The sequence below is a fragment of the Prionailurus bengalensis genome, chromosome B3 (genome assembly GCF_016509475.1).
Source record: "Prionailurus bengalensis isolate Pbe53 chromosome B3, Fcat_Pben_1.1_paternal_pri, whole genome shotgun sequence".
In the NCBI taxonomy this organism is placed as follows: Eukaryota; Metazoa; Chordata; class Mammalia; order Carnivora; family Felidae; genus Prionailurus; species Prionailurus bengalensis.
Window position 1 is genome coordinate 100,776,495 of NC_057355.1, and position 23,765 is coordinate 100,800,259.

The 23,765-nt window shown below is 34.9% G+C and overlaps 1 protein-coding gene across 3 annotated transcripts in view; it reads right to left on the reverse strand.

Moving 5' to 3' along the window:
- TXNDC16 (thioredoxin domain containing 16) overlaps positions 1 to 23,765 on the reverse strand; it is a 143,108-nt gene that overhangs the window by 35,908 nt on the left and 83,435 nt on the right. For all 3 annotated transcript variants that reach the window (XM_043556159.1, XM_043556158.1, XM_043556160.1), the window contains exons 13-19: positions 21,262 to 21,405; positions 20,736 to 20,795; positions 13,574 to 13,742; positions 13,091 to 13,227; positions 6,012 to 6,096; positions 4,262 to 4,400; positions 41 to 201 (exon numbers count right to left, since the gene is read on the reverse strand). In XM_043556159.1, coding sequence (XP_043412094.1) covers positions 41 to 201; positions 4,262 to 4,400; positions 6,012 to 6,096; positions 13,091 to 13,227; positions 13,574 to 13,742; positions 20,736 to 20,795; positions 21,262 to 21,405 — 895 coding nt within the window. The remainder of the gene's footprint in view (positions 1 to 40; positions 202 to 4,261; positions 4,401 to 6,011; positions 6,097 to 13,090; positions 13,228 to 13,573; positions 13,743 to 20,735; positions 20,796 to 21,261; positions 21,406 to 23,765) is intronic.

A 23,765-nucleotide genomic window follows, 5' to 3' on the forward strand; every position in this document is an offset into this window, starting at 1 on the left:
TTCTTACCTTTTGCATATTAAAAAATAAAAATATACTTACAGATTTAACCAGCAAGGGGTAAGTGAATCCAAGTGTTTCTCTTTTACCAGCGTCAATATTGCTTTTGTATACTGAGGATTTATGCTGCCATCACTGAATAAAATAAGTAATGGTTTCTGAAGTCTCAAATAAACGGGAAGGTTTTCCACAGTTATTTCTGGCTATTAAAAAAAAAAGAAAAAAAACATGGAAAATGATGAGGCATAAAATAGAAAATAATGTTCAGATCAATCATGCAAGTTTAGTCTATAAAATGTAATTAAAACATATTTTAAGTGGAGATTTTGCTTTACTGACTAAACCTGTGACTGTCAAGAGCTTTTCATTTTTTTACAATTTTTAAAAATGTTTATCTTTGGGAGAGACTGACAGAGAGAAAGGGAGGGAGAAAGTGGGGTAGGAGCAGAGAGAGAGAGAGACACACACACACAGAATCTGAAGCAGTCTCCAGGCTCTGAGCTGTCGGCACAGAGCCTGACGCAGGGCTCAAACCCACAAACCACCAGATCATAACCTGAGCCAAAGTTGGACGCTTAACCGACTAAGTCACCCAGGCACCCCTCAAGAGCTTTTTATTAAAGCCCACTTTATCTTAACGAGTTATTTAAAAAAAAAAAAAAGTACTAATTTCAAAATAACTTAAACTCCCTGTTTTACAAGGATGTAACACTTCTAATAACTTCTTATGCTAAAATCTGGACCAGATTAGCCAACATGTGACATATGACAAACAAAACTCTTATTGTATCTAACATAAAATTTTTGAAAAAAGAAATGCTGATATTTAAAGATATCTTTCAACATCTGTGATTCCTTAAAAATCTTATTTTGTTTCAATATTATAGATTTTAGTGTAATTAATATTATAAAAAACATGTTTAAACAAATAAAAATATCAGTCTCATTTCTTTTCTTTTTTTTTTTTTTTGTTTTTTTTTTGTTTGTTTGTTTGTTTAAGCTAAATACCAGGCTCTGGTATGTAGTTTTCCTTATTTAGTTCTCAGAGCCACTTTCCTCTGTCAATTCTCATTTTTCTTCTAATTCTTTCTCTTACACACTCAAAATCCTCTTCTATACGTTCCTCTTTCATATCTTAGATCTTAGATCCTCTCTTCTCCAAATTTCCCTATGTTGTCTTATATTAACTATCATCTTTCATCATCTTTCATCTTCTATATGAGTTCCATCCCCTTCATAAAATTGACACATCTCATCAGGGTAGCAGATCTCCTTACTCTGAACAGATTTGAAACATTAAGGGAGATAGAGCCACCTGAACTACAAAGCTCAAGATATGATGCTGGATACTGAATCAAAAAGAACCAAGATACTTTACTTTCCCTGCTCTCAAAGAGCTCATACTTTAGAGGAGGAGACAGGTACACAAACTGCTATGATCCAAGAAAGAATTAACATATGACAATAAAATTAAGCTAAGAAAACAAAGTAGGGAAGCTCATGGATGATTTCAGAAGTGATATTTGATCTGGTCTTGGGCAAAAACCAAGATCTTGACAGAATAAGGTATGTGCCAGAGCCAGGATTCCAGATATAGGGAGCATTGTGGGGACAGGCAGAGAGGTGTGAAGGGATACATGCCATCTGGTAACAGTAGGAGTGAAGCATGCCAGACTTAGGCATGCAAGAGGCAAATGTGGCCATAAGACCAGATGGTAAAATGTCTTGGTAGGTTTTCTAATTCCCAGGAATACTGAGAAGATCTGGAATCAAACGAGTGACATGGTTAGGTCTGTTTTAGAAAGATGACTAACTAGAATACACATTTGTGAAAAGACACACAGGTGACACATTTCAGGGAAGAAAGACCAAGAGTTCTGTGGGTTTAGGAGAAAAGATCAGAAACTTCAATTTTGGAATCATCAGCTGGTATAATGATAGTAGAAATTATGGGTATGGATAAAATTTCCTAAAGAAAAAACAGCGAAAGAAGAAAAAGGGGTTGAAGATGTAATTCCAGAGTGGCCAGAGGGTTGAAGGAGGTATCTGGAATTGCAAAAGCCAGAAGAATAGAGAATTTTGAGAAGGAAAAGCATTGTCAATGGTTTTGGTTGCTACTTACAGGAAAGGTCATCAAACATGGTAACTGGAAGGTGTCCTTTGGCTATTTGAGTATACAAGAGGCTGTAACTTATGCATAATAAAACCATAAAAAAGGAACTCAATGTATCTGAGAAAAGTGCTAGAACTATTTGTTCAGAAGGATGTTTAAATGTGACAGCCTTGGATAGATCATTGCTCATGTAGTTAATTATCATGTTTTTCAGATTTGGGCATATTTCCCTGGCCTAATTTGTCATCAGGTTCATCATGCCATATAAAAAATGTTTACTGTCTGGCCATCCAGTCCTCTTCCCTGTCCAGATGAAGAAACCAAAGTCTTTCTAGTACTTCAGTGCAGGCCAGGAGATGAGCTTGCAGCTGGCTGGCTGCTACATACTCTCATTTAAATCTCCCAACACAGAGAAGCTTCAAGAAATGTAACAACCACTTGAGGGTTTTAGAATTTATGGAAAGGTCATAAACTAAAAGCAAAACAATTTTTATTATAGCTGTTCAGTTTTTAGTTGAATGCTGCAAACCAAAACATTGTAAACTGAAATACTGCCACAATGCTTATCACATGTGCCTTAAAAATAAACAGATTCTGATAGTTGTTAAGTTTGCCCAAACTTTCTCAGCCATAAAGCATATAATCTTAACAAAAAAATAGATACCAATTTTTATATATTACGCAAAGATGAAAGAGTAAAATGTTCAAATTTCCTCTTGTACAAAACAGGAATAAATATTAGCAGCCTTAAACATATACACGCCCTCTGGACTAGCAATTCAAATTCTGTGAATTTACCATGATTATGTAATCATGGAAACACCCAAAGATTATCCTCAAGGTTGGTCCCTGAGTAAAACAAAACTAAAGACAAATATTCAACAACAGGAAATTAAACAAATTGTGGTTTTTTAGTACAACAGAATATTATGTAGATACTAAAAAAACATTAGTTTTAGTGTGTGTCTTCATTTCTTGATGGAAATATCTCTTAAGATAAAAAGACAATCACATATGTACACATGGGATTTTTTTTAAGTTTGGGAAAATATTTCCCCCAATTTTAAATTTGGTTAAAGAGGTTACAGTTGATTTCAATTTTCTTCTTTCATAGTTTTCTGTATTGTCTGGGAGAAAAAAGGTAAAGGCTTATAATAATTCCAAAAATATTACACTATGTTTATGGCTAAATAAATATTCATTTAATATGTCATTGAAGACAAAAATGTTACTTTAATAATTTGGAAAACTACATCATGAAAATATTAATGATTTGACTAATTACAACCTGTAACTTGAATGGGGAGGGAACAGAACCAATGCCACAAAAACACTTAATAAAGGCTACAGCCATTAATTTAACCTAAAATGTAATGTTATTTAGATTATCATGGCAAGAAACATAGTAATAGGAGGATGGTCATTATTTACTGCTGATTATAATGCGTATGTCACTTGAGAAATATAGAAAAGCATAAACTTGTTACATTCTAGCTATGTTTAATATAAATGCGAAAACAAGTGAAATCAAGAAATGCACGTTAAAAGTGTTATGCCCTTGAATCCACTATTTTCAAAGGAAGCACTGGAAAAGGCCTTTCATAAGACACTACTTTATTCTAAAACTGTATAAATAAGAATCTTAGCTAACATTTGTTTAATGTTTACCAGTGGTCAAACACTACCCAAAACACTGTACACAGGTCTCATTTGATTCTCATGATAAGTCTCTGCAGCAGGTACTACTACCAACTACATTTTACACATGTGGAAAGTGAGGCACAGAGAAGTTAACAAAGAGCCAGTAAGGAAACAAGCAAGGATTTAAACTTAGGCAGTCTGACTCCCCAGAATCCATGTGCTCTATACCAAGTTTCAGCTTAGATTGAGTACTTCCTTCAACTAGCCATCAGCTACACTAGTCTCCACAATAAAAAAAATAATCCAAAAACATGTAAACTTTTGGCAGTGGACTACAGAAGCTATATCATAATGAGTGAACAAAACAGAGCAACCCAATGAATTTTCAGCTCATAAAACATCATGCCCTCTGCCAAAAAAAGCTGGAAAACTGTGTATTAAAATATACCATTTTTAACTCTTCTAGATTCTCTATTTCAAATAATATCCTTATTATAAAATACACTCACAAATGTCTCCAGTAATGCATTTGTCACTATTTGAACTATGTCTTGCACACGGGAGTTAGCAAATGGAATGCTCTCTACTTTGCCCTCTTTGTGTCTGGCCAGCAGCAGAGCTGGAAGTGTTGCCCCATATTTATTTGACCTGTGGAGAAACGCAGTATTAAAATTTCCAATAAAATATAGCAAGTCATCAAAAACAAATAATTACACCAAGAGGTCAGATTGGGAGGCAGCAAATGAGAAGCCCTACTACTAAGGAAGAAATGAACTCAATTTGCAGGCAAATTTATCTTCTTTGTGAGGCTGTCTGAAGAAATTTAGGAGCCTTGACAACCTAGATTAAAAGAAAGCAACATATAATAATCTAGACAGATTCTTTTTTTTTTTTCTAGACAACTTACTCATCAAGAAAATGTCTAAATAGGATTAGGAACATACTGAATGGTTCTCAATCTTTTTGGACTGCTCACCATACTGCTAAGCAAGGAGACAAGCATTTATTAGAAACCTACTATTTGCCAGGCACTCTTTTAGATGCCTTTAGTTTTCACTTAACCCCAGAACAGCCCTATAATGTATGCCACTATCACCCCCATTTTATAGATGAGGAAACCAGGACTCAGAGAGTGATAAATGGCAGAGACAGGATTCAAACTGAGGTGCCCCAGATATAAACTCTATGCTCTCTCCACTGTAACACAGCCTAAATCTGCTCCTTCTTACCACTACTTTTGCTAACTAAAGGGAAATCACTAAACAGAAAAAAATGATTTCTGTAAAACCACCCCTGAAGTAGTCACATTTATATGATGTAAAAACTGATGCTAGAACCAAGTATAAACATTGTAATATTATAAACATTAGTGAACAGTCCAGCCTTTAGATTACCTCTTAAGCTGATCAGTTGGTTATAAATAAAACATACTCTGAAAACTACTGGTCTAGCGCTTTGGATCTTAGTTAAATGCACAATGACAGCAGAACAGAACATAGTGGATGACTATCCATGTGTCAGGTGAATAAGTCTCTTATTTCTTAAAGATCTGGAGTTCAGCATTTACTTTTCAAAAGTCATTGACTTCATGGGCAGAAATGGAGCTTGATCATCAAAAGTATACATCACCAGTGTTCATGATGGAAGATTTAAGCTCAGAAATCACAATTAGGAATACTATAATAAGCAAGATAAACTAGGGAGCGGGCTTACCAACTCCATCTGGACCTGAAAACAAGCCATTAATGCAGAATGTGATATAGATGTATTACTGTATGTATTGTATATGTAATAATCTCCAAATGTTCAGTCCTTCATTCTGAGGCAAGTGAAATATCTGAGTTCCACATTCTACAAATAAAGCAACTTACATGGCTAAAAGAGCAACAACATGGGGAAATTCTCATTTTTATATATACCTTGGTGGCAAATCAAAACCTGGACACTTGAAGAAGTAAAATTCCCCCCAAAACTATGACAATTTCACAGAACCACAGTTGCAGATAATAGAACCCAAACCGGAAAAATTTTTATCGAAGGTTGCCCCTGTAGGGACTCTAGCCTAAAGCAAAAGAGTATCTAAGAATTCTAAATAGCCAGATGCTGCTGCCCAGATCTTCTTACAAGGAAATTAAACATTTAATTAAAAATCAAAGTTAGTTATATTGCTGCCCTATTTTCCTTCAACTGTGTAAAAACTAGCAATGTATTATTTTGCAAACTTCTTCCTCTCTAAAATTAGAAGACCAATAAACTTACAGTATCAAAACATCTTCTTCAGAATAAATTCCAGTGATAACGCATCCTCTTAGGTAGTTTCCCGCTTTGGTGAAATCTTCTTTTGCTATAAATACATAGACAAGACAAAAATCTGAAACCTTTAAAATTATGTGTGCTATTCAACCGATGGACAGATTTATAAATGATTGTGCTTTATTAGAAATTAATTATAAAGACAAATATTTACAGGTAGATCTTATATAACTTAGTGGTTCTAAAATCTGTGTTCTTTTTATGACATTTGATTACTATAGAAATGTAAATTGATATAATGCAATTATGGTTCCCTAAACAAATGTACTGTAAATGTGATTTATCAGATTTACAGCACTCTAATCATACAGAGTTACTGAATAAATATTTGTTGCTTTTTAATTTACACTCTAAGGTGGGTAAATAGAGTTGGTTGCCTTACATATAGTTTGGAAAGAGAAGGAGATATGTGAAATAATGTGCGCACTGTCATTACAAAATCTAAAAGTACCTATATGCACAGAAAAAATAGAAGATTAGAAATTATAGTCCTTTAATAATGTCTGTGTTAGGATTCTGCAATTATGAGGGATTTGTATCTTTTTTTATTTCCTGTATTTTCTGTAATGTGTTTTTGTTACTTTTGAACCTTGATTAATTTATGCGTCAGTCTTTTCTCATTTGTTAGGATATTTAAAAATTATTATTTCTATAGCATTCTGAATACAGTATCATAGGTAATAGTATATTCTGATTCATGTTAATGACTATCTTATAACCAAGAAGCAACTGTGAATTAAATACTTGCAGACCAAAGAGAAAAGAGCAGAGGAAAACTTATATAAATGATGTATTCTTGCCAAGTGAAGACCAAATGATAATTTAGCTCACTACAAGGAAGGTTCATGGCAGCTCAAACAGAAAATTCATGATGGAAGAATTGAGTCATAAAGCACCTCGTGCTCTGGATATGCTGAACCCAAAAGATCTGTACCTTAGCAGTCACGACTATATCTCTGGTGTGAGCATCAGCACTCTTACCATCAGATAACCACAAGGTTATGTTCTCTAAAAAGGATGCATACTTTCCACAAGACTGAGAAACACTGCAGGAAAGCCAACTTACTAATAAAGTGGCACAGTCAGCTAGTAGGCAGCATTCAGAGCTATTTATAACCATGAATTTAATGAGAAACTGTTACTATCACAGAAAATATTTTCTAAAGCCTGTGTTACACCAAAGCAGAAAAGGTTCATATGAAAAAAACTGGAAAGAACTGAGTCCCTATACTTTCATTTCTAAGAGAAAACAGAGCTAAATTCTGGTCAATAATTGATGATCATTAGCTAAAGCAATGACATAATGGAAACTGTTTCAGCTTCTTTTCTTTTTCGGTAAAGAACAGTGGAAAATTACACTAATATTTCCATGTACTTTCCTCACACAGAAGCCTCTCTACTCATGAATACGTTTCTTAAAAGGCTCTTCACAAATTTACTTGCTCATAATGGAAGCATTTAAGACTGTAGAAACATATCCACTTCTACTAAACCAGACTGCCAGTTATCCTCTGAACACTTAAAACCAAGCATATTCTCCTCCTTGGTGAAAACAGCATATATGTCAGAATATACTGCAACCCCAAGTATAAAAAAATAATTAATCTAAATAAAAAGGTTTTTAAATCACAATAAATGTATCTGGGATGTAATAATAGTTATAATATTTAGTTGTGTAACTATAAACATGTTTTAATTGCATAAAATAAATACAGTAGTTTAGCAATACTGTTTTCCCACTATCACATTTTATTGAATAGTTACATTTATACACACACATATATACACATACTACTACACACACTTATTTTTTTAGCTCTGTCAACAAGAGTTGAGAAACAAGAGCCCTCCAGTAACTAAAAGCACTCCTAATCCCTAGATCTTGGTTTCTGAATTCAATGTCCCACTAAAAGGAACCTAGACTCTTGGAGAAATGGCTGATCCCACAAATGAAACTGGGAACATCTTGTGCCAAAAGGACATACTGAAAGAATGATGGAGACATGTCAAAAGGACACAGGAGTCAGATTGAAGGGGCTCCCACTGACCAAATCTGAGATGTTAGCAAATGAATGATTGTAACTGATTATAACCCACTGAATAAAATAGGAACTCAGGTGTCCATACTGAAAAACAAACAAATTAGAAGGAAAAGCTCTTACAGGAGAACTATTTGAGTATGTATATAGAAAGAATAGGGAGTTAGAAATTTTCCACTGGCAACCATCATAGTGATAGCTCTTTCAAGCAATGGATTCTAACACTGGAGTGCAAAAGTATAATGAGAAACAGGACGTTTACAAAGTCTTACATTCCATCCCCAAAACATACTTATTAATTACAGAGGGAAAAAAACAGAGAGAGACCTCGCAGATAAAACAATGGACAAAGGAGACATTTTCGCCCTCATTGAATTCGCATTATATTAATCTTTAAATCATTAGAATCGGGGCGCCTGGGTGGCTCAGTCGGTTAAGCATCCGACTTCGGCTCAGGTCATGATCTCACAGTTCATGAGTTCGAGCCCCGCATCGGGCTCTGTGCTGACGGCTCGGAGCCTGGAGCCTGTTTCAGATTCTGTGTCTCCCTCTCTCTCTGCCCCTCCCCTGCTCATGCTCTGTCTCTCTCTGTCTCAAAAATAAATAAACATTAAAAAAAATTTTTTTAAATCATTAGAATCTACATGAACAATAAATCAGTATCTGATATAAAATAACTGCACAGTAAATGTCAGTAGTTATATTTATGAGTCAAATACAAATGTACATAAAATGTTAATGAATTCATAGTAGCCTTTTACTGTTACACATTTTCTCATTCAACAGATATTGAAAGTACAGTAACTATGACCTGGACATCTGCAAAAAACAAAAACAACAAAAAAGAGAAATGAATACCTGACTGAAAAGTCTGAGAACAATCAATCTAGTGAAATAATAAAAAAGCATTGTCCCCAGATTACATCATTCTGGCACAGCAAAACGATCTCTATATGTTTTAACACTATACCTTTGACTTGTGTTGAGAGACAATTATATGTAAATCTTATCATTTGTACAAAATTATCATAAAGTATACTGTTCCCTGTGCTGATCTCTTACATAAAAGATATATGTAAAATCCCTCTCAGCATTTACAATCAGGGAAAAGTTTTCTCTGTGGATGAGTCAGCATCCTAACTTTTATGTTGCCATTTATCATATAACGATGATTAGCTGGCAAAAATTTCATCTTTCTGTTTCCAGTTGATACCAGATTACTTACGGTTAACTTTTATGATCAACTGCAGTGTTTTCAAAGTATTCTACATAATTATCCCCTACTCTTTTATGGCTTAACTCTTATTCTTGTTTTAATGATTTTATTGTATGTGTACTTTTATTATCTAAAGACCTTAATCCTTTTTGGAAGGAGGCCCAGAGTAAATAATAAATGACAACCTCAGGGCACCAGAGGTAGACAGAAGACAAAGTCAACGGTGGAAGCAAAAACATTAGAAAGGCAAAAATACAGGAGTAAAAAATAAACTCCCTCATTTCACAATTTTTCATAAAAATACAAATGAAAAAGCTATCCCCTCTAGGATTTTGCCTTCTAAGATGGGAAGTCACAGAACACGCATTCATATTCTTATCATTTCTTTCTAGTAAGTTATGTTGGCTTTTATTTTAAAAGATTGTGAAGGCCAAGTAGAGGGGAAATATTACTAGACAGAAACTTGTAGAAAGCAAACTTAATAAGTAGATAGAAGATAGTATCCACTATCTGTAAGTCTGATGCTAGATATGGGGATATTCTTTCCATAAAAATATCCTTGAAAGATTTTATTCAGAATTTGAAATTCATCTTAAATGAAAGAAAAGTAAGGGGGTAGGTTTGTTAGATAAATGCCAACAGCTAACATGATGAAAAAAGAAAAAAGACCACTAAGGATTTTGTTACCTAGTCAAGAAACCATTCGTATGCAAAAGCAAGAGAATAACATTCTAAGCAATATTACCAGTTAGGAAGAATGCCCTGTGTATACTTCCTTTAAAACTTATTGTAGGACATTCCTATGAAGCTAGAAAAAAATAGTCTAAAAAGAGAGAAGATGTGATATCAAAAGAACACTCTAGTCTATGATGCTATCTATGTAAAACTAACAAGGTAAAATTAATTGCTATCAGCAATGTATCAACGCTGAATGAAAAAAAAAACATTAATTTGGGGCGCCTGGGTGGCTCAGTCAGTTAAACTTCTGACTACGGCTCAGGTCATGATCTTGTTTCGTGAGTTCGAGCCCCACGTCAGGCTCCGGGCTGTGGAGCCTGCTTTGGATTCTGTGTGTCCCTCTCTCTCTCTGCCCCTTGCCTGCTCTCTCTCTCTCTCTCTCTCTCAGAAAATGAATAAAACATTTAAAAAAATTTTTTAAAAAAAGAAAAAACATTTGAAATGCATCAAAAATAAGATGAAGTAATTGATGGATGGAAGAAGGATGGATAGATGCACAGGCACATGCTAAGTCAAGTACAAGTTAAATGCTAATAGTAGAAACTAGATGATGGGTATATGGCTGTTCACTATAAAATCTTTCAACTTTTGCTTTAAGTTTGAAATTTTTCATAATAAAATGCTAGAAAAATGCAAAAAATTCAAAGAGAAATATATAATGCAAAAAAAAAAGTTCAAGAATAATGATAATCTGAGTTTACAATACAAGACTATAGAAGCCCATATAGAGAAAAAGATGACAGAAGAAATTGAAAGCATATTCCATGTAGACTAAACTAACTAAAGAGATAATAGTGAAGCATAAAACAAGCAACGGACATACAAATAAGTTGAGACAATTATGTGTAAAGGACCAAAGTTCACCTGGAAGAGTCAACAGGCAAAAAAAGGCAAACCAGAGTTGACCCAATTATATATTCAACACGTATTAAAAAACTATTAGGGAGATAAAAGTGAATAAAAGAGAAAACATTTAAACAGATATATATACACACATACAGACATGGATTTAATATGGTGACAGTGGAATCAAAAAAAAAGAGGGGAAAACAGATAATTAACTATTTAGAAAAAAATAGAGTTGTCTCCTAACTTCATATCATGCACAAAAAATATCTAAATGGTAAAGACTTAAAAAGAAAAAAGGTCAAAGAACACAGTCAACAAGTGGAAAGGTATTCCATGGAACAGAAAGAAATATATGCAATTCATATATATGATAAGGGGTTAATTTCCAGAATATATCAAGAATTCCTACAACTCAACAACAATAACCCGATTAAAAAATGGGCATAGGACTTGAATAGACATTTCTCCAAAGAAGATATACAAACGGCCAACAAGACATAAAAAGATGCTCAATATCACTACTTATTAGGAAAGTGAAAATCAAAACCATGATCAAATCAAACCTAACACCCATTAGGATGGTTACTATCAAAAACAAACAAACAAACAAACAAACAAACAGAAAATAACAAGTGTTGCTGAGGATATGGGGAAATTAGAACCCTTGTATACTATTGGTGGGAATATAAAATGGTACAGCCACTAGGGAAAACAGTATAGTGGTTCTTCAAAAATTTAAAAGTAGGGCTATCATATGACACAGCAATTCCACTTCTGGGTATATATCTAAAAGAATTGAAAGCAGAGTCCTGAAGATATATTTGAACACCCATGTTCACAGAAGCATTATGCACAATAGCCAAGAGGTAAAAACAGCCCAAGTGTCCATCAACAGATGAATGGATAAGTAAAACGTGCTATATACATACAACGAAATATTATTCAGCCTTTAAAAGAAAGGAAATTCTGACATATGATACAATATGGATGAACCTTGAGGACATCATGCTAAGTAAGCCAGCCAATAAAAGACAAATACTGTATGATTCCACTTACAGGAAGTACCCAGAGTAGTCAAATTCATAGAGATACAAAGTGGAACGGAGGCTGCCAGGGACTAGGCCAACAGGGAAATGTAGAGTTGTTTAATAGGTACAGAGTTACAGTTTTGCAAAATGAAAAAGTTCTGGAGATTAGTTGTACAACAATGTATATATACTTGTCACTAGTGAACTATATGCTGAAAAATAGTTAAGATGGTAAATTATGTTATGTATATTTTACCACAATTTAAAAAAATATTCAAAGGAAGATAATACAGAGTAAGAAAATATTATAAATTAAAGCAAAAAGAAAATATACAGGTGAATACTAACTGATAAAGATGATAGAGATTTTCTATAATTGAAATCAATGGAAGAAATATCAAAATCAATGGATTTGAAAACAAATTTTAAACTGTTAAATATAAAATTATTAAACAAAGCTAAAAACTAAACAAACTGGGGGAAAATAATTGAAACAAATGACAAGAACTTAATAACCTTAATACATAAAAATCTCATAGTTAATTCATTAGACAAGCACTAAAAACCCATTTCTAAAAATGAATAACACATATAACACACAGCTTATAGAAAACATAGTTATTCTCCTTTTGGGAATTTATCAATTTATAAATTTATCCATTAAATGGTCTAAATTCCATACAAAGATGCATAAATAAAAATATTCTTCACAGCAAAAAGAAAAAAGGAAAACAACAGGTGTTATTTGTTGGTAAATAAATTACAGTATATTCATCCAAATACACAGCCATAATGTTTTTGAAGAATACTAATCACATGGAAAAGATGAACCCATGTAATATTAAATAAAAACAGCAAGTTACTAACCTAGATACACAGTACTAGTCCAATTATATTAAAACATATTAATATGCTTTAGGTACAAAGAAAGGTAGGTACAAAGATAGGTACAAAGAAAAATAAGGGAAGGAATTACACCAAAATTTAATAACTCTAATTTTGGATTTTTATTTTTTCTTCAAATTTCTCTGCATTTTAAAAATTCTATAATTTTAGTTCTCTATAATTTAAGAAAGATACGAATTCCTTTTTAAAAGTAAAGCTAGTAAGCAAGTTTTTAACTATTACATAATTTAAAAGTTCACTTCTACTCACCTGTGGTCATGTTTGGGCTAAATAGTCCCAGCACAGACACACTAGAGTAGGGGATCAGGTCTTTATATAATTCCCCACTTAAATATTCTTCTGCTTCCTGGACAGATGTTATGTTCACTGGGCATGAAATCCTGTTGCTGGATGAATATATAACTACATTCAAAATTAATTTTTAAAGACACTTTTCAGCTTGCAAAAAATAAAAAATAAAACATATTGAACTTAGCAAACACTACATTCCACACGATAAATATCTGACAAAACAAAGACAATTAAATACTCTTATAATTAAAAAAAAATCACTCTCATTAAATAAAATTTCTATCTCCCCAAAAGTGATGTGGATAGGCTCTCCCCACCGTTTATCCTGTTATCTCAATTCATTACTCCTTAACCTATTCAAAGTATGTCAACAAAGCATGGGAATTAGAAGGTTTATAGACCTAAAATTTTTAAAGTCTTAGGAAGAATGTGAATACTTACAGCAGGATAAATTTTAGGAGCTCTTCAGTTCCTAACATACCAGCATAAGATACTGGGTGCTTGCCTTCCTTGTACATCTTTACAACTGGAAATTCAGTAACATTTTGCTTAGTACATAAATCAGACCAATCTGCACAGTTCACTCTAGTAAGCAGCATGGTGGATGTGCCTAAATAAAACGAAAATGCACGTTTTATAAATATTAGTGTAGAAAACTCAGTTGGGTAGACTTGACAATATTTTTATTGTCCATTCTTATTTTAACGTCTCATCAGCATGAACTGTTTCTGCAGGACTCTCTCTTCCCCTGATTTTTGCAACACCTTCCCCTTCTGGCTTATTTCCCCACCTCCTCTGCTGTTCTGTTTTGGTCCCTTTTGCATGTTCTTCTGAGAGCAGAGATAGGAGTTTCTGAAGGCTCAGTTTAAGTTGCCTTCTCTTGTTATACACTCTCTTCCCAGACAATCTCAGTAATTATCAACAACAGAATGAATCCTATATTTATATCTTTGACCCAGCCTCTTCCTTACAGTTCTAGACCCATGTATCCCTACTGCCTTCTGTATTTCTCTTTGAATGGAAATGCCCTCAAATTCAATATGTCTATGGTTTCCTGCCTATAGGCTGCCATTCTTACACAAATCAGAAAACAAAGTATCACCTTTAGTGTCACTCCATTCCTAAACTTCCATGTCTAGTCAAATCAATCAGCATGTCTTTTCCATCTTATCACCTAAACTTTATTTTAGAGTTTCAAGTTTTTATTTAAATCCCAGTTAGTTAACATGCAGTGTAATATTAGTTTCAGGTGTGGAATTTAGTGATTCATCACTTGCATACAACACCCACTGCTCACTTAAAAAGTTAAAAATAGAACTGCTTTACCATCCAGCAATTGCACTACTAGATATTTACCCAAAGGATAAAAAGTAGAAATTTGAAGAGACACATGCTCCCTGATGTTTATAGCAGCACTATCAACAATAGCCAAATTACGGAAAGAGCCCAAGTGTCCATCGACTGATAAATGGATAAAGAAGAGGTGGTATATATAAATATATAAACACACACACACACACACACACACACACACACACACACAGTGGAATATTACTCAGCCATTAAAAAGAATGAAATCTTGGGGCGCCTGGGTGGCGCAGTCGGTTAAGCGTCCGACTTCAGCCAGGTCACGATCTCGCGGTCCGTGAGTTCGAGCCCCGCGTCAGGCTCTGGGCTGATGGCTCAGACCCTGGAGCCTGTTTCCGATTCTGTGTCTCCCTCTCTCTCTGCCCCTCCCCCGTTCATGCTCTGTCTCTCTCTGTCCCAAAAATAAATAAACGTTGGAAAAAAAAAAAAAAAAAAAGAATGAAATCTTGCCATTTGCAATGACGTGGATGGAGCTGGAGTATTATGCTGAGCGAAATAAGTCAGTCAGAGAAAGACAAATAACATATGACATCACTCATGTGGAATTTAAGAAGAAAACAGACCACCTAAACTTTAAATACAATTTGACCTTGGGGCGCCTGGGTGGCTCAGTCGGTTGAGCATCCGACTTCGGCTGAGGTCATGATCTCATGGTTTGTGAGTTCGAGCCCTGCATCAGGCTCTGTGCTGTCAGCTCGGAGCCTGGAGCCCGCTTCGGATTCTGTGTCTCCTTCTCTCTCTGCCCCTCCCCTGCTTGTGCTCTGTCTCTCAAAAATAAATAAATGTAAAAAAAAAAAAATTAAATACAATTTGACCTTTGAACATGGGTTTGGAATGCACAGGTTCACTTACACATGGATTTTTTCTGATACAGTACAGTACTATAAATGTATTTTCTCTTACAATTTAACATTTTTTTCTCTAGCTTACTTTCTAAAAGAATACAGTATATAATACACATAATACACAAAATATATGTTAATTGACTCTTTATGTTATCAGCAAGGCTTCCAGCCAACAGCAGGCTATTAGTAAAGTGTGGGGGAGGTCAAAAGTTACATGAGGATTTTTGACAATGCGGGGGAGTTGGTATCCCTAATCCCCACCTTATTCAAGGGTCAAGTGCCTCTCACATCTGTCCATTTTTCATTACTGACTGTACTCCAGCCATCATTTCTCCTACATAATACAATAGGCTCTTACTTCGTCTCCCTGAACCTGATTATGTCTCTACCCTGAACCTAGAGATAGATATCTTTTCAAAACTCATATCTGTTTTGGGATCAGCCAACTCCTACCAACCTTTGCCATTAGGTCTCTCTCGTCCCTTCAGATCTCTGCATGTATGATCACTACAAGAAAGCCTTCTCAGACACGCTAATCTACATCAGTTTCCTATGCTCTTATGAACCATCTCCTGTCCTTGTCTCATTAATTACATACTCATTTGTGTTGTTATATGACTAATGTCTGTCTCTACGAAGAGAGCTCCTTGAGAGTAGGGACAGTGTTGTTTTACTCAACACTGATTTTCACATCTAGAGGAGTCCTTCTACATGAAACACCTCAACAGTGTGTGAATAAATGACATACAGGAGACTCATATAAGGCCTCAGGTACCCCATCCTATCTAAATACTTTATTTTCTGCCTAAAAAACATATAGTAGAATCACAAATACAGATTCTTACTTGTTCTGTAAATAATATATGTAAAGTTATCCAAAATATGTAAATTGTGAGGCAGAATGAGATCAAAACCCAAATAAAACAAGAACCACACAACTCAACTACTGAGAGTAAAAAATACATTCTAATAAAAGGAAACCTTAATATTGTATCAAAGAAGGAAACTGTATCAATTTGGGATATTTCCTAATGTAGGGTATAACCTCACCATATAATTAAAGTTGTAAACTGAAATATTTTAATATTTTGTCACCAAAAATTTTTAAATGTTAAAAATTTTTATCTTAAATAATTCTAGATTATACCACTCAGATGCAATAACTTATCACTTCAGATTTCCTGTTAGCTATCTGTTTGATAACTCATACAGGGTGCAGTCTGTCTTATTCACCACTATATTCCTGCTGCACAGCACAATGTCTGTTACTTAGTACGTACCCAGTGAAAATTTGTGGAATGTACCCTGACATTTCTTCATGAACAAAATTTCATTTTTAACACTAAAGTATATTAAACCTGAATATTGTATGAACATATAAACAAAAATAAATCCTTATTCCTTCTGAAATTACATCTGCGAAATGACTTCTCTACAAAGTTCTTTCATCTGTTATTTTAATCATTTCGTCAACAAATATCTAGTGATACTTATTCATACAGAGTACTGTATTATATAATGCCACCCAAGTATGAAATACAGAACTATTACAAATGCAGTTTTTTCCCTTCAATAGGCATTCTCAACAGGTCTATCACTGCTAAAAAAGTTATTATTCCTTTGTCCCTGCAGCCCAAGTTGAAAAATTTGATGTTATCTTCAAAACTGAAAAATGAATAAAATGGGGAAAAAAAGTGATAAGGCTAACTTATATTAAAGTTATCAATTTAAAATTTTAATTTTTTTCCCGATAAAATGGTTTCAATATTTAGGGGCACCTGGGTGGCTCAGCTGGTTAAGCATCTGAGTCTTGGTTTTGGCCCAGGTGGTTCATGAGTACAAGCTCCGGGTTGGACTTAACGCTGTCAATGCAGAGCCTGCTTGTGATTCTCTCTCTCTCCTCTCTCTCTGCCCCTCCCACACTGGCACATTCTCACTCTCTCTCAAAATAAATAAACTTTAAAAATTAAGTAAAATAGGGGCGCCTGGGTGGCGCAGTCGGTTAAGCGTCCGACTTCAGCCAGGTCACGATCTCGTGGTCCGTGAGTTCGAGCCCCGCGTCAGGCTCTGGGCTGATGGCTCAGAGCCTGGAGCCTGTTTCCGATTCTGTGTCTCCCTCTCTCTCTGCCCCTCCCCCGTTCATGCTCTGTCTCTCTCTGTCCCAAAAATAAATAAACGTTGAAAAAAAAAATTTTTTTTAATTAAGTAAAATGGTTTCAATATTTAATCATGTTTCAACTAGAACAGTCTAATATTCTAAGATGCCTGAAGTATTACAACCTCCATACTTTATCAATGCAGGAATTTCAAACAGTGTTCCTAATTTAAATGAAAAAAACAAAACAAAACAAAACAAAAAAACAAAAAAAACCAAACAGGTTCTCTAAGCTAGAGGCTAGGTAAGGATAAATACTTGATATTTGCTGCCACCTTGTGACTGAGGATAAAATATCCTTCATCATCTTCGACTAAGATGAAAAGTGGCTTTTCCCCACAAAGTCAATGTGAAAGGTTATAGGACTAAATGCCCAAAGTATTAGAATATTCTCCTAATTTACAAAGTTATAGTATGGGCTTCAATGCAGACATAAAACACTATAGTTACCTATACATGTCTCTACATTAAGCCCCCTGAACTTCTAAAACACTCCATTTATCCAGTATCTAATTACTAAAAGGACTGTTACAAAGAACGTACTAAATGAAAAAGGAAATCACGTCTTGGGTTGGTTATCCGCTTTTTATTCTACAAACACACACAACTCAGAGTCCTGGGACTGAGAGATCAGGTAGGCTCTTTATTTGGTCATTAATAGAGAAGAAAGTAAAGGAATCTTTTTCCATTTTCATTTAGTATCTGATAAATGGGCTGGATGGAGGGATAATTCTATTATTCAGGGACATTCTCTAATTATTACTTCAATATGGTTTATATTTCCCCCCTTTTATTTTCTCTCTTCTAATATTTTGCCAATGAGCCTGGAGAACCTAGAAGAAGAAACTTGAATCTTTCCACAGATTGTAACCATAAAGAAGAATCTGAAAGAGAGTAACAGGATTTGCTTTTTTATTTTTTTTTTAATTTTTTTTCAACGTTTATTTATTTTTGGGACAGAGAGAGACAGAGCATGAACGGGCGAGGGGCAGAGAGAGAGGGAGACACAGAATCGGAAACAGGCTCCAGGCTCTGAGTCATCAGCCCAGAGCCCGATGCGGGGCTCGAACTCACGGACCGCGAGATTGTGACCTGGCTGAAGTCGGACGCTTAACCGACTGCGCCACCCAGGCGCCCCAGGATTTGCTTTTTTTAAAAAAAGATTAGGAATCACAATATCTACAGACTTAATATCTTTACTTCAAATAAGCAAAAGTTGGATCAAATGTGGTTAACATATGAACTGAGGAGAAATTGTTCAAAAGTGATTTTTTAAATCTCTGATGTTTTTATTAATATAGAACATGTTATATTTAGGACTGACTTTCTGGAAGCAATTTCTTAAGTTTACAAAAGTCCCCAATATATAAATAAGTTGTACACTAGTATATATTTTCCACTAAACTCTACTATATTAGTTTATGCATTTATTCAACAATTATTAAAAACCAAATATTCTACAGTGTAAGGCAATATGTCAAGTCCAGTGAGCTAAGTATAAGGCATGCTACCTATCCATAAAGAACTTACTAAATAATGAAAGAGCCTGTGGGTTAGTGCCCCAAAAAACTAAATGTTAAATACATTCATATAACAGCTATGAGAATAAGCCTGTTTAACTAGAACAAACTTCTATTTATTTACAAGAAAAACAGTAGGAAGAAATCATATTACAGATATGAAGCATGATACATTCAATGATTACAAAACACTATCCTAATCCATCATCTCTTTTTTTTTTTAATTTTTTAATGTTTATGTATTTTGAGAGAGAGAGAGAGACAGAGCACGAGCAGGGGAGGAGCAGAGAGAGAGGGAGACACAGAATCTGAAACAGGCTCCAGGCTCTGAGCTGTCAGCACAGAGCCTGATGTGGGGCTTGAACTTACAAACCGTGAGATCATTACCTGAGCCGAAGCCGGACGCTCAACCGACTGAGCCACCCAGGCGCCCTCCATCATTATCTCTTTCTTACTAACAAAACTCCTTATGTGTTTGCTGGGATGACGGCACAAATATTTTGAGTTCAAGTCCATTCCTTGGATTCCATCATTATCTCTTTCTTACTAACAATATTCCTTATGTCTTTGCTGGGATGATGGCATAAATATATTGAGTTCAAGTCCATTCCTTGGATTCTTATTTGCCTACCACTGGATCAGGTTTCATAGAACAGTTAAATGATTGTGGCTATTAAGAAAGGTCCTGTGGGGCACCTGGGTGGCTCAATTAAGCATATGACTCTTGATTTTGGCTCAGGTCACAATCTCACGATTTGTGAGATCGAGCCCTGCTTTGGGCACGGCATTAACAGAGTGGAGCCTGCTTGGGATTCTCTCTTTCCCTCTCTCTTTGCCATTCTCCTGTTCACACACACACACTCTCTCTCTCTCAAAATAAATGAATAAACAAAAAAGAAAAAATAAAAGAAATACCATATAGAGCTAGACTGTATAATGCTAAATCAGATAAGTCAGTCAGTGGAAAGAAAACTACCATCTGATTTCACTCATCTGTGGAGTTTAAGGAAGAAAACAGATGAACACAGGGGAAGGAAAGGAAAAGAAAAGGAGAGAGAGGGAAGCAAACCATGCAAGACTCTTGACTATGAGAGCAACTGGGGTTGATGAAGGGAGGTGGGTGGAGGATGGACTGGATGGATGGTGGGTATTTAAGAGGGCACTTGTGGTGAGCACTAAGTGTTGTGTGTGGGTGATGGGTCACTAAATTCTACATCTGAAACCAATTTTGCTATATATGTTAACTAACTAGAATTTAAATAAAAATTTGAAATAAAAAATATCCTAGTTCATGAGGATCTAACTGTATAGCTTTAAGAATACTGAGATCTTGGATCGCTGATTAGACTGTGAGACTCTTATGTGTCAAATTTTTAAGTGTATTCAGTATTTATTTAATAATATTTAATAGTAACTGATTCAGAGTAGGCACTCAATACATGAATCAATTCAGCCAAAAAGATTACTGGATTGACTGTGTGACCTCCAGTACTTAATACATAGGCTCTCCACTTTCTACTGAAGACAGTTCTATGAAGAGAGCCAAGACGAATGCTTCTGAGCATTTTTGAAACTCATGGTTCATTAATGTAATGTTAAAGACGCAAATATAATTACTTGAAATCTTATGTGGTTTTATTCATCTTTAGCATGATATGGTTTTAAAAATAGCTACAGCTCAGAATCAAATAAGCATGCATACCACATTACAGTACCTTTCAATTTAATTGCCAAATCGATATAGGATTGCAGAAATGCCATGGATACTGCCTGCCCTACATTGAAACAAAAAATTCAACAGATATTGCAACATGCATATCTCCATCCATATCTATATACTAACAAACATACAGATTGATGGGGTTTCCCAAAATTGTTATTTCTTAATAAGAAATTCTAATATATAGTCCTCAGTATTATGCAAACATTCAAGAAGATTCCAAATGCAACTAATTTTCTGCACTCATACTGCAAGGAATATAGTTGAAGGGCTATTATTTGAAGATAAAAGCAATATATTTCCTATAGATCCATAAGAACTGTAAAATATTAAAATCATTAGCTGGAATCACAATAATTTATCTAAGTTAGTAAATTGTTCAATATGTGCAGTCTACCTGGGAACTATGAAAGCTATTACATAGCTGTTACAACAGGCAATATATAGAACGCAAAAATAAGATCCGCCAACTTTAAATGTTCTAATATGTAATATCGTCCCCTCTAAAGGTTCATACTCACAACCAGCGTAGAAAAGCACTATGCTATCAGAAGCCACTACTGTCGCATTAAATGTCTCTTCTGTTAGTTCCACTGTGAGTTCCAAAGGTAACTGTGTCTTCCTATGTCTGTAAACAGTTTCTGCCACTTCATCATCTTGAATATCTAAAATGTTCAAAAAGAAATTAATGTATATATAAATGCATAAATTACATAAATATAAATTCCACTATAGGACAAGCACTGTGATGGACACTAGGGAAAATAGCAAACAAACAGATATAGTCCCTGACCACATGGAGTTTCCATTTACCGAAAAGTCAGACAATAAACTGATCACTGACTAAACATATAGTTATAAATTGTGTCAGTTTAAGGAAGGAAAATAGTACAATGAGAGATTGTAACAGGGAGATTTAGATTTGGAGATCCAAAGCCTTCCAGCTAGAGAATTTAAAAAAATGTCTTAGGCATAAAGAATATTTTCAAAGCGTCTATGACATAAAAGAAGTTAGCATATACTAGGTATTGAAGGAAGGCAAATTTAACCAAAACAAGATGGGATGAAAGAATAAATGGTATGAGAAAACTCTAGGGTAGGCAGTAGCTACATCATAAGAAGCCATACGAGCCAAGAATTTTAGATTTTATTCTAAGTGCAGCAAGTTATATGGATTTTGAATACGTAAAAACCTTTCATTAACTTAGACCAACCAACCAACCAGTGGACTCATTCATTTATCCATCCATCCACCATCTGTGTATGGGGTAAACACACACATACACACACACACACACACACACACACACACACACTTTGAATTTGTAAATATTCTGTTGGAGGTTTGTATAGATTATATAGTAACACTGAAGGGACACCTAAATGGATGAGAGAAACAAAGTTTCCTAGAAGCATTGACACTAGCTGAATATTAAAAGAAAATGAAACTTAGGTAGGCAGTGAAGGAAGACAGAGGAGGCATACAGAGGAAAGAGAACAGCATGTGCAAAGGCACAGTGGCATGAAAGGGCATGCAACTAGAAATGCAAACCCTGACTGGCTATCTGATGATATTAAAGATTACTGTTAATTTTTTAGATGTAATAATAGCATTAATCATGCTCATTTTAAAAGGAGAATCTTTGTATTTCTGAAATACACAGGGAAATATTTTGGAGTGAAACTATATATTTGGGATTTGCAACAAAATAATAAGGGGTGGGCCAAGAGTGACTGGAACAGGATATCCATGAGTTGATGGTAGTTGGGTGGAGCCAGGTAATGGATATCAGGAGATTTGTTCTATTCACCTGTCTACTTTACGGTAAGTTCATAATTCTCTATAATAACACATTACAAAGACAGGAAGGGAGGGAGATAATATAATAAAAATTGGAAGTATTATTTTCATATGATTTCAAATGCTATAAAGTAAGATACTAGATCTGGACGATAGTACATCTCAGCAAGTTTCAGCTGTGTGACTAATCAGTCACGTTACTCTCCGGGCCTCAGTGTTCAAATCTGAAATATAATAGCTGTACTACACTAACTTAAAGGAATTTTAAAATACCACATTTCATGACACTAACAAGTTATGACTCTAATACTAAAATTAATAAAGGCCTGTTTTCTTTTTTACTGTATTTTTTCCTTCTTATTCACATATTTTCATTTTCCTTCCAGTCCTTTCTTATTTCCCAATCTACTCTTGTTCTTCTCTTCTTCCAACACTTTCTTTTCCTCTTTCCTATTCTCTCAGTAAGCTATCCTCACTTGTAAATTGACCCACTGTTTGGCTCTACCTTTCACCAATTCATCAATATATACACACTTTCTTTTAAGCCATACATGTTTAATCCTTTTTCCATATCATCCTTTTACAGAATTCAGTCCATTTCATTCTGATTCATTCTGTGCCCATTTCCTTTGAAGGCCTTTTTTCTTTGTGTTGTGTACTTACGTGGCAACACTTTTGTAATCCTCATATACAAATGGGAATAAAACAAGGTTGGGGGGGACTATGTACATGGACATGACTATGTACACTATTATGGGCCAATATGGATTATAGATGTAGAAAGTTAAGACACACATACACACACAAAAAACCCTACAACAAAACAAGACTCAAACGGCAAAGGTGTCAAAGGAACTAGGCTGAGGAGAGAAAGCAGGCAGAGAGTCAAAAGAAAGAGAAGGCCACACCACAGGGCAAACTAAGGCCAGACAGTCAGGAAGCAATATAGGGGAAGCAATAAGGAAAGCCTGAAACAAGCAACTCCCACTGAGGACAGGAATCTCATTAAGCTGACACAGGGGCAATTCCCTTGACTGGAGGGTGGACTGTATGAACCATGATAGGAATAAAGCTGGGAGCAAGAGACCAGAACACAGGTTCCATGTAATGACAATGCTATGGAGAACTCTGGCTTAAACCACAAGCAGTTCCAACCTCTGCATATTAGAAAAAAACTAGAACATAGCTCAATCCAAGAAACTGGTCACTGGTAACTGTTAAGGC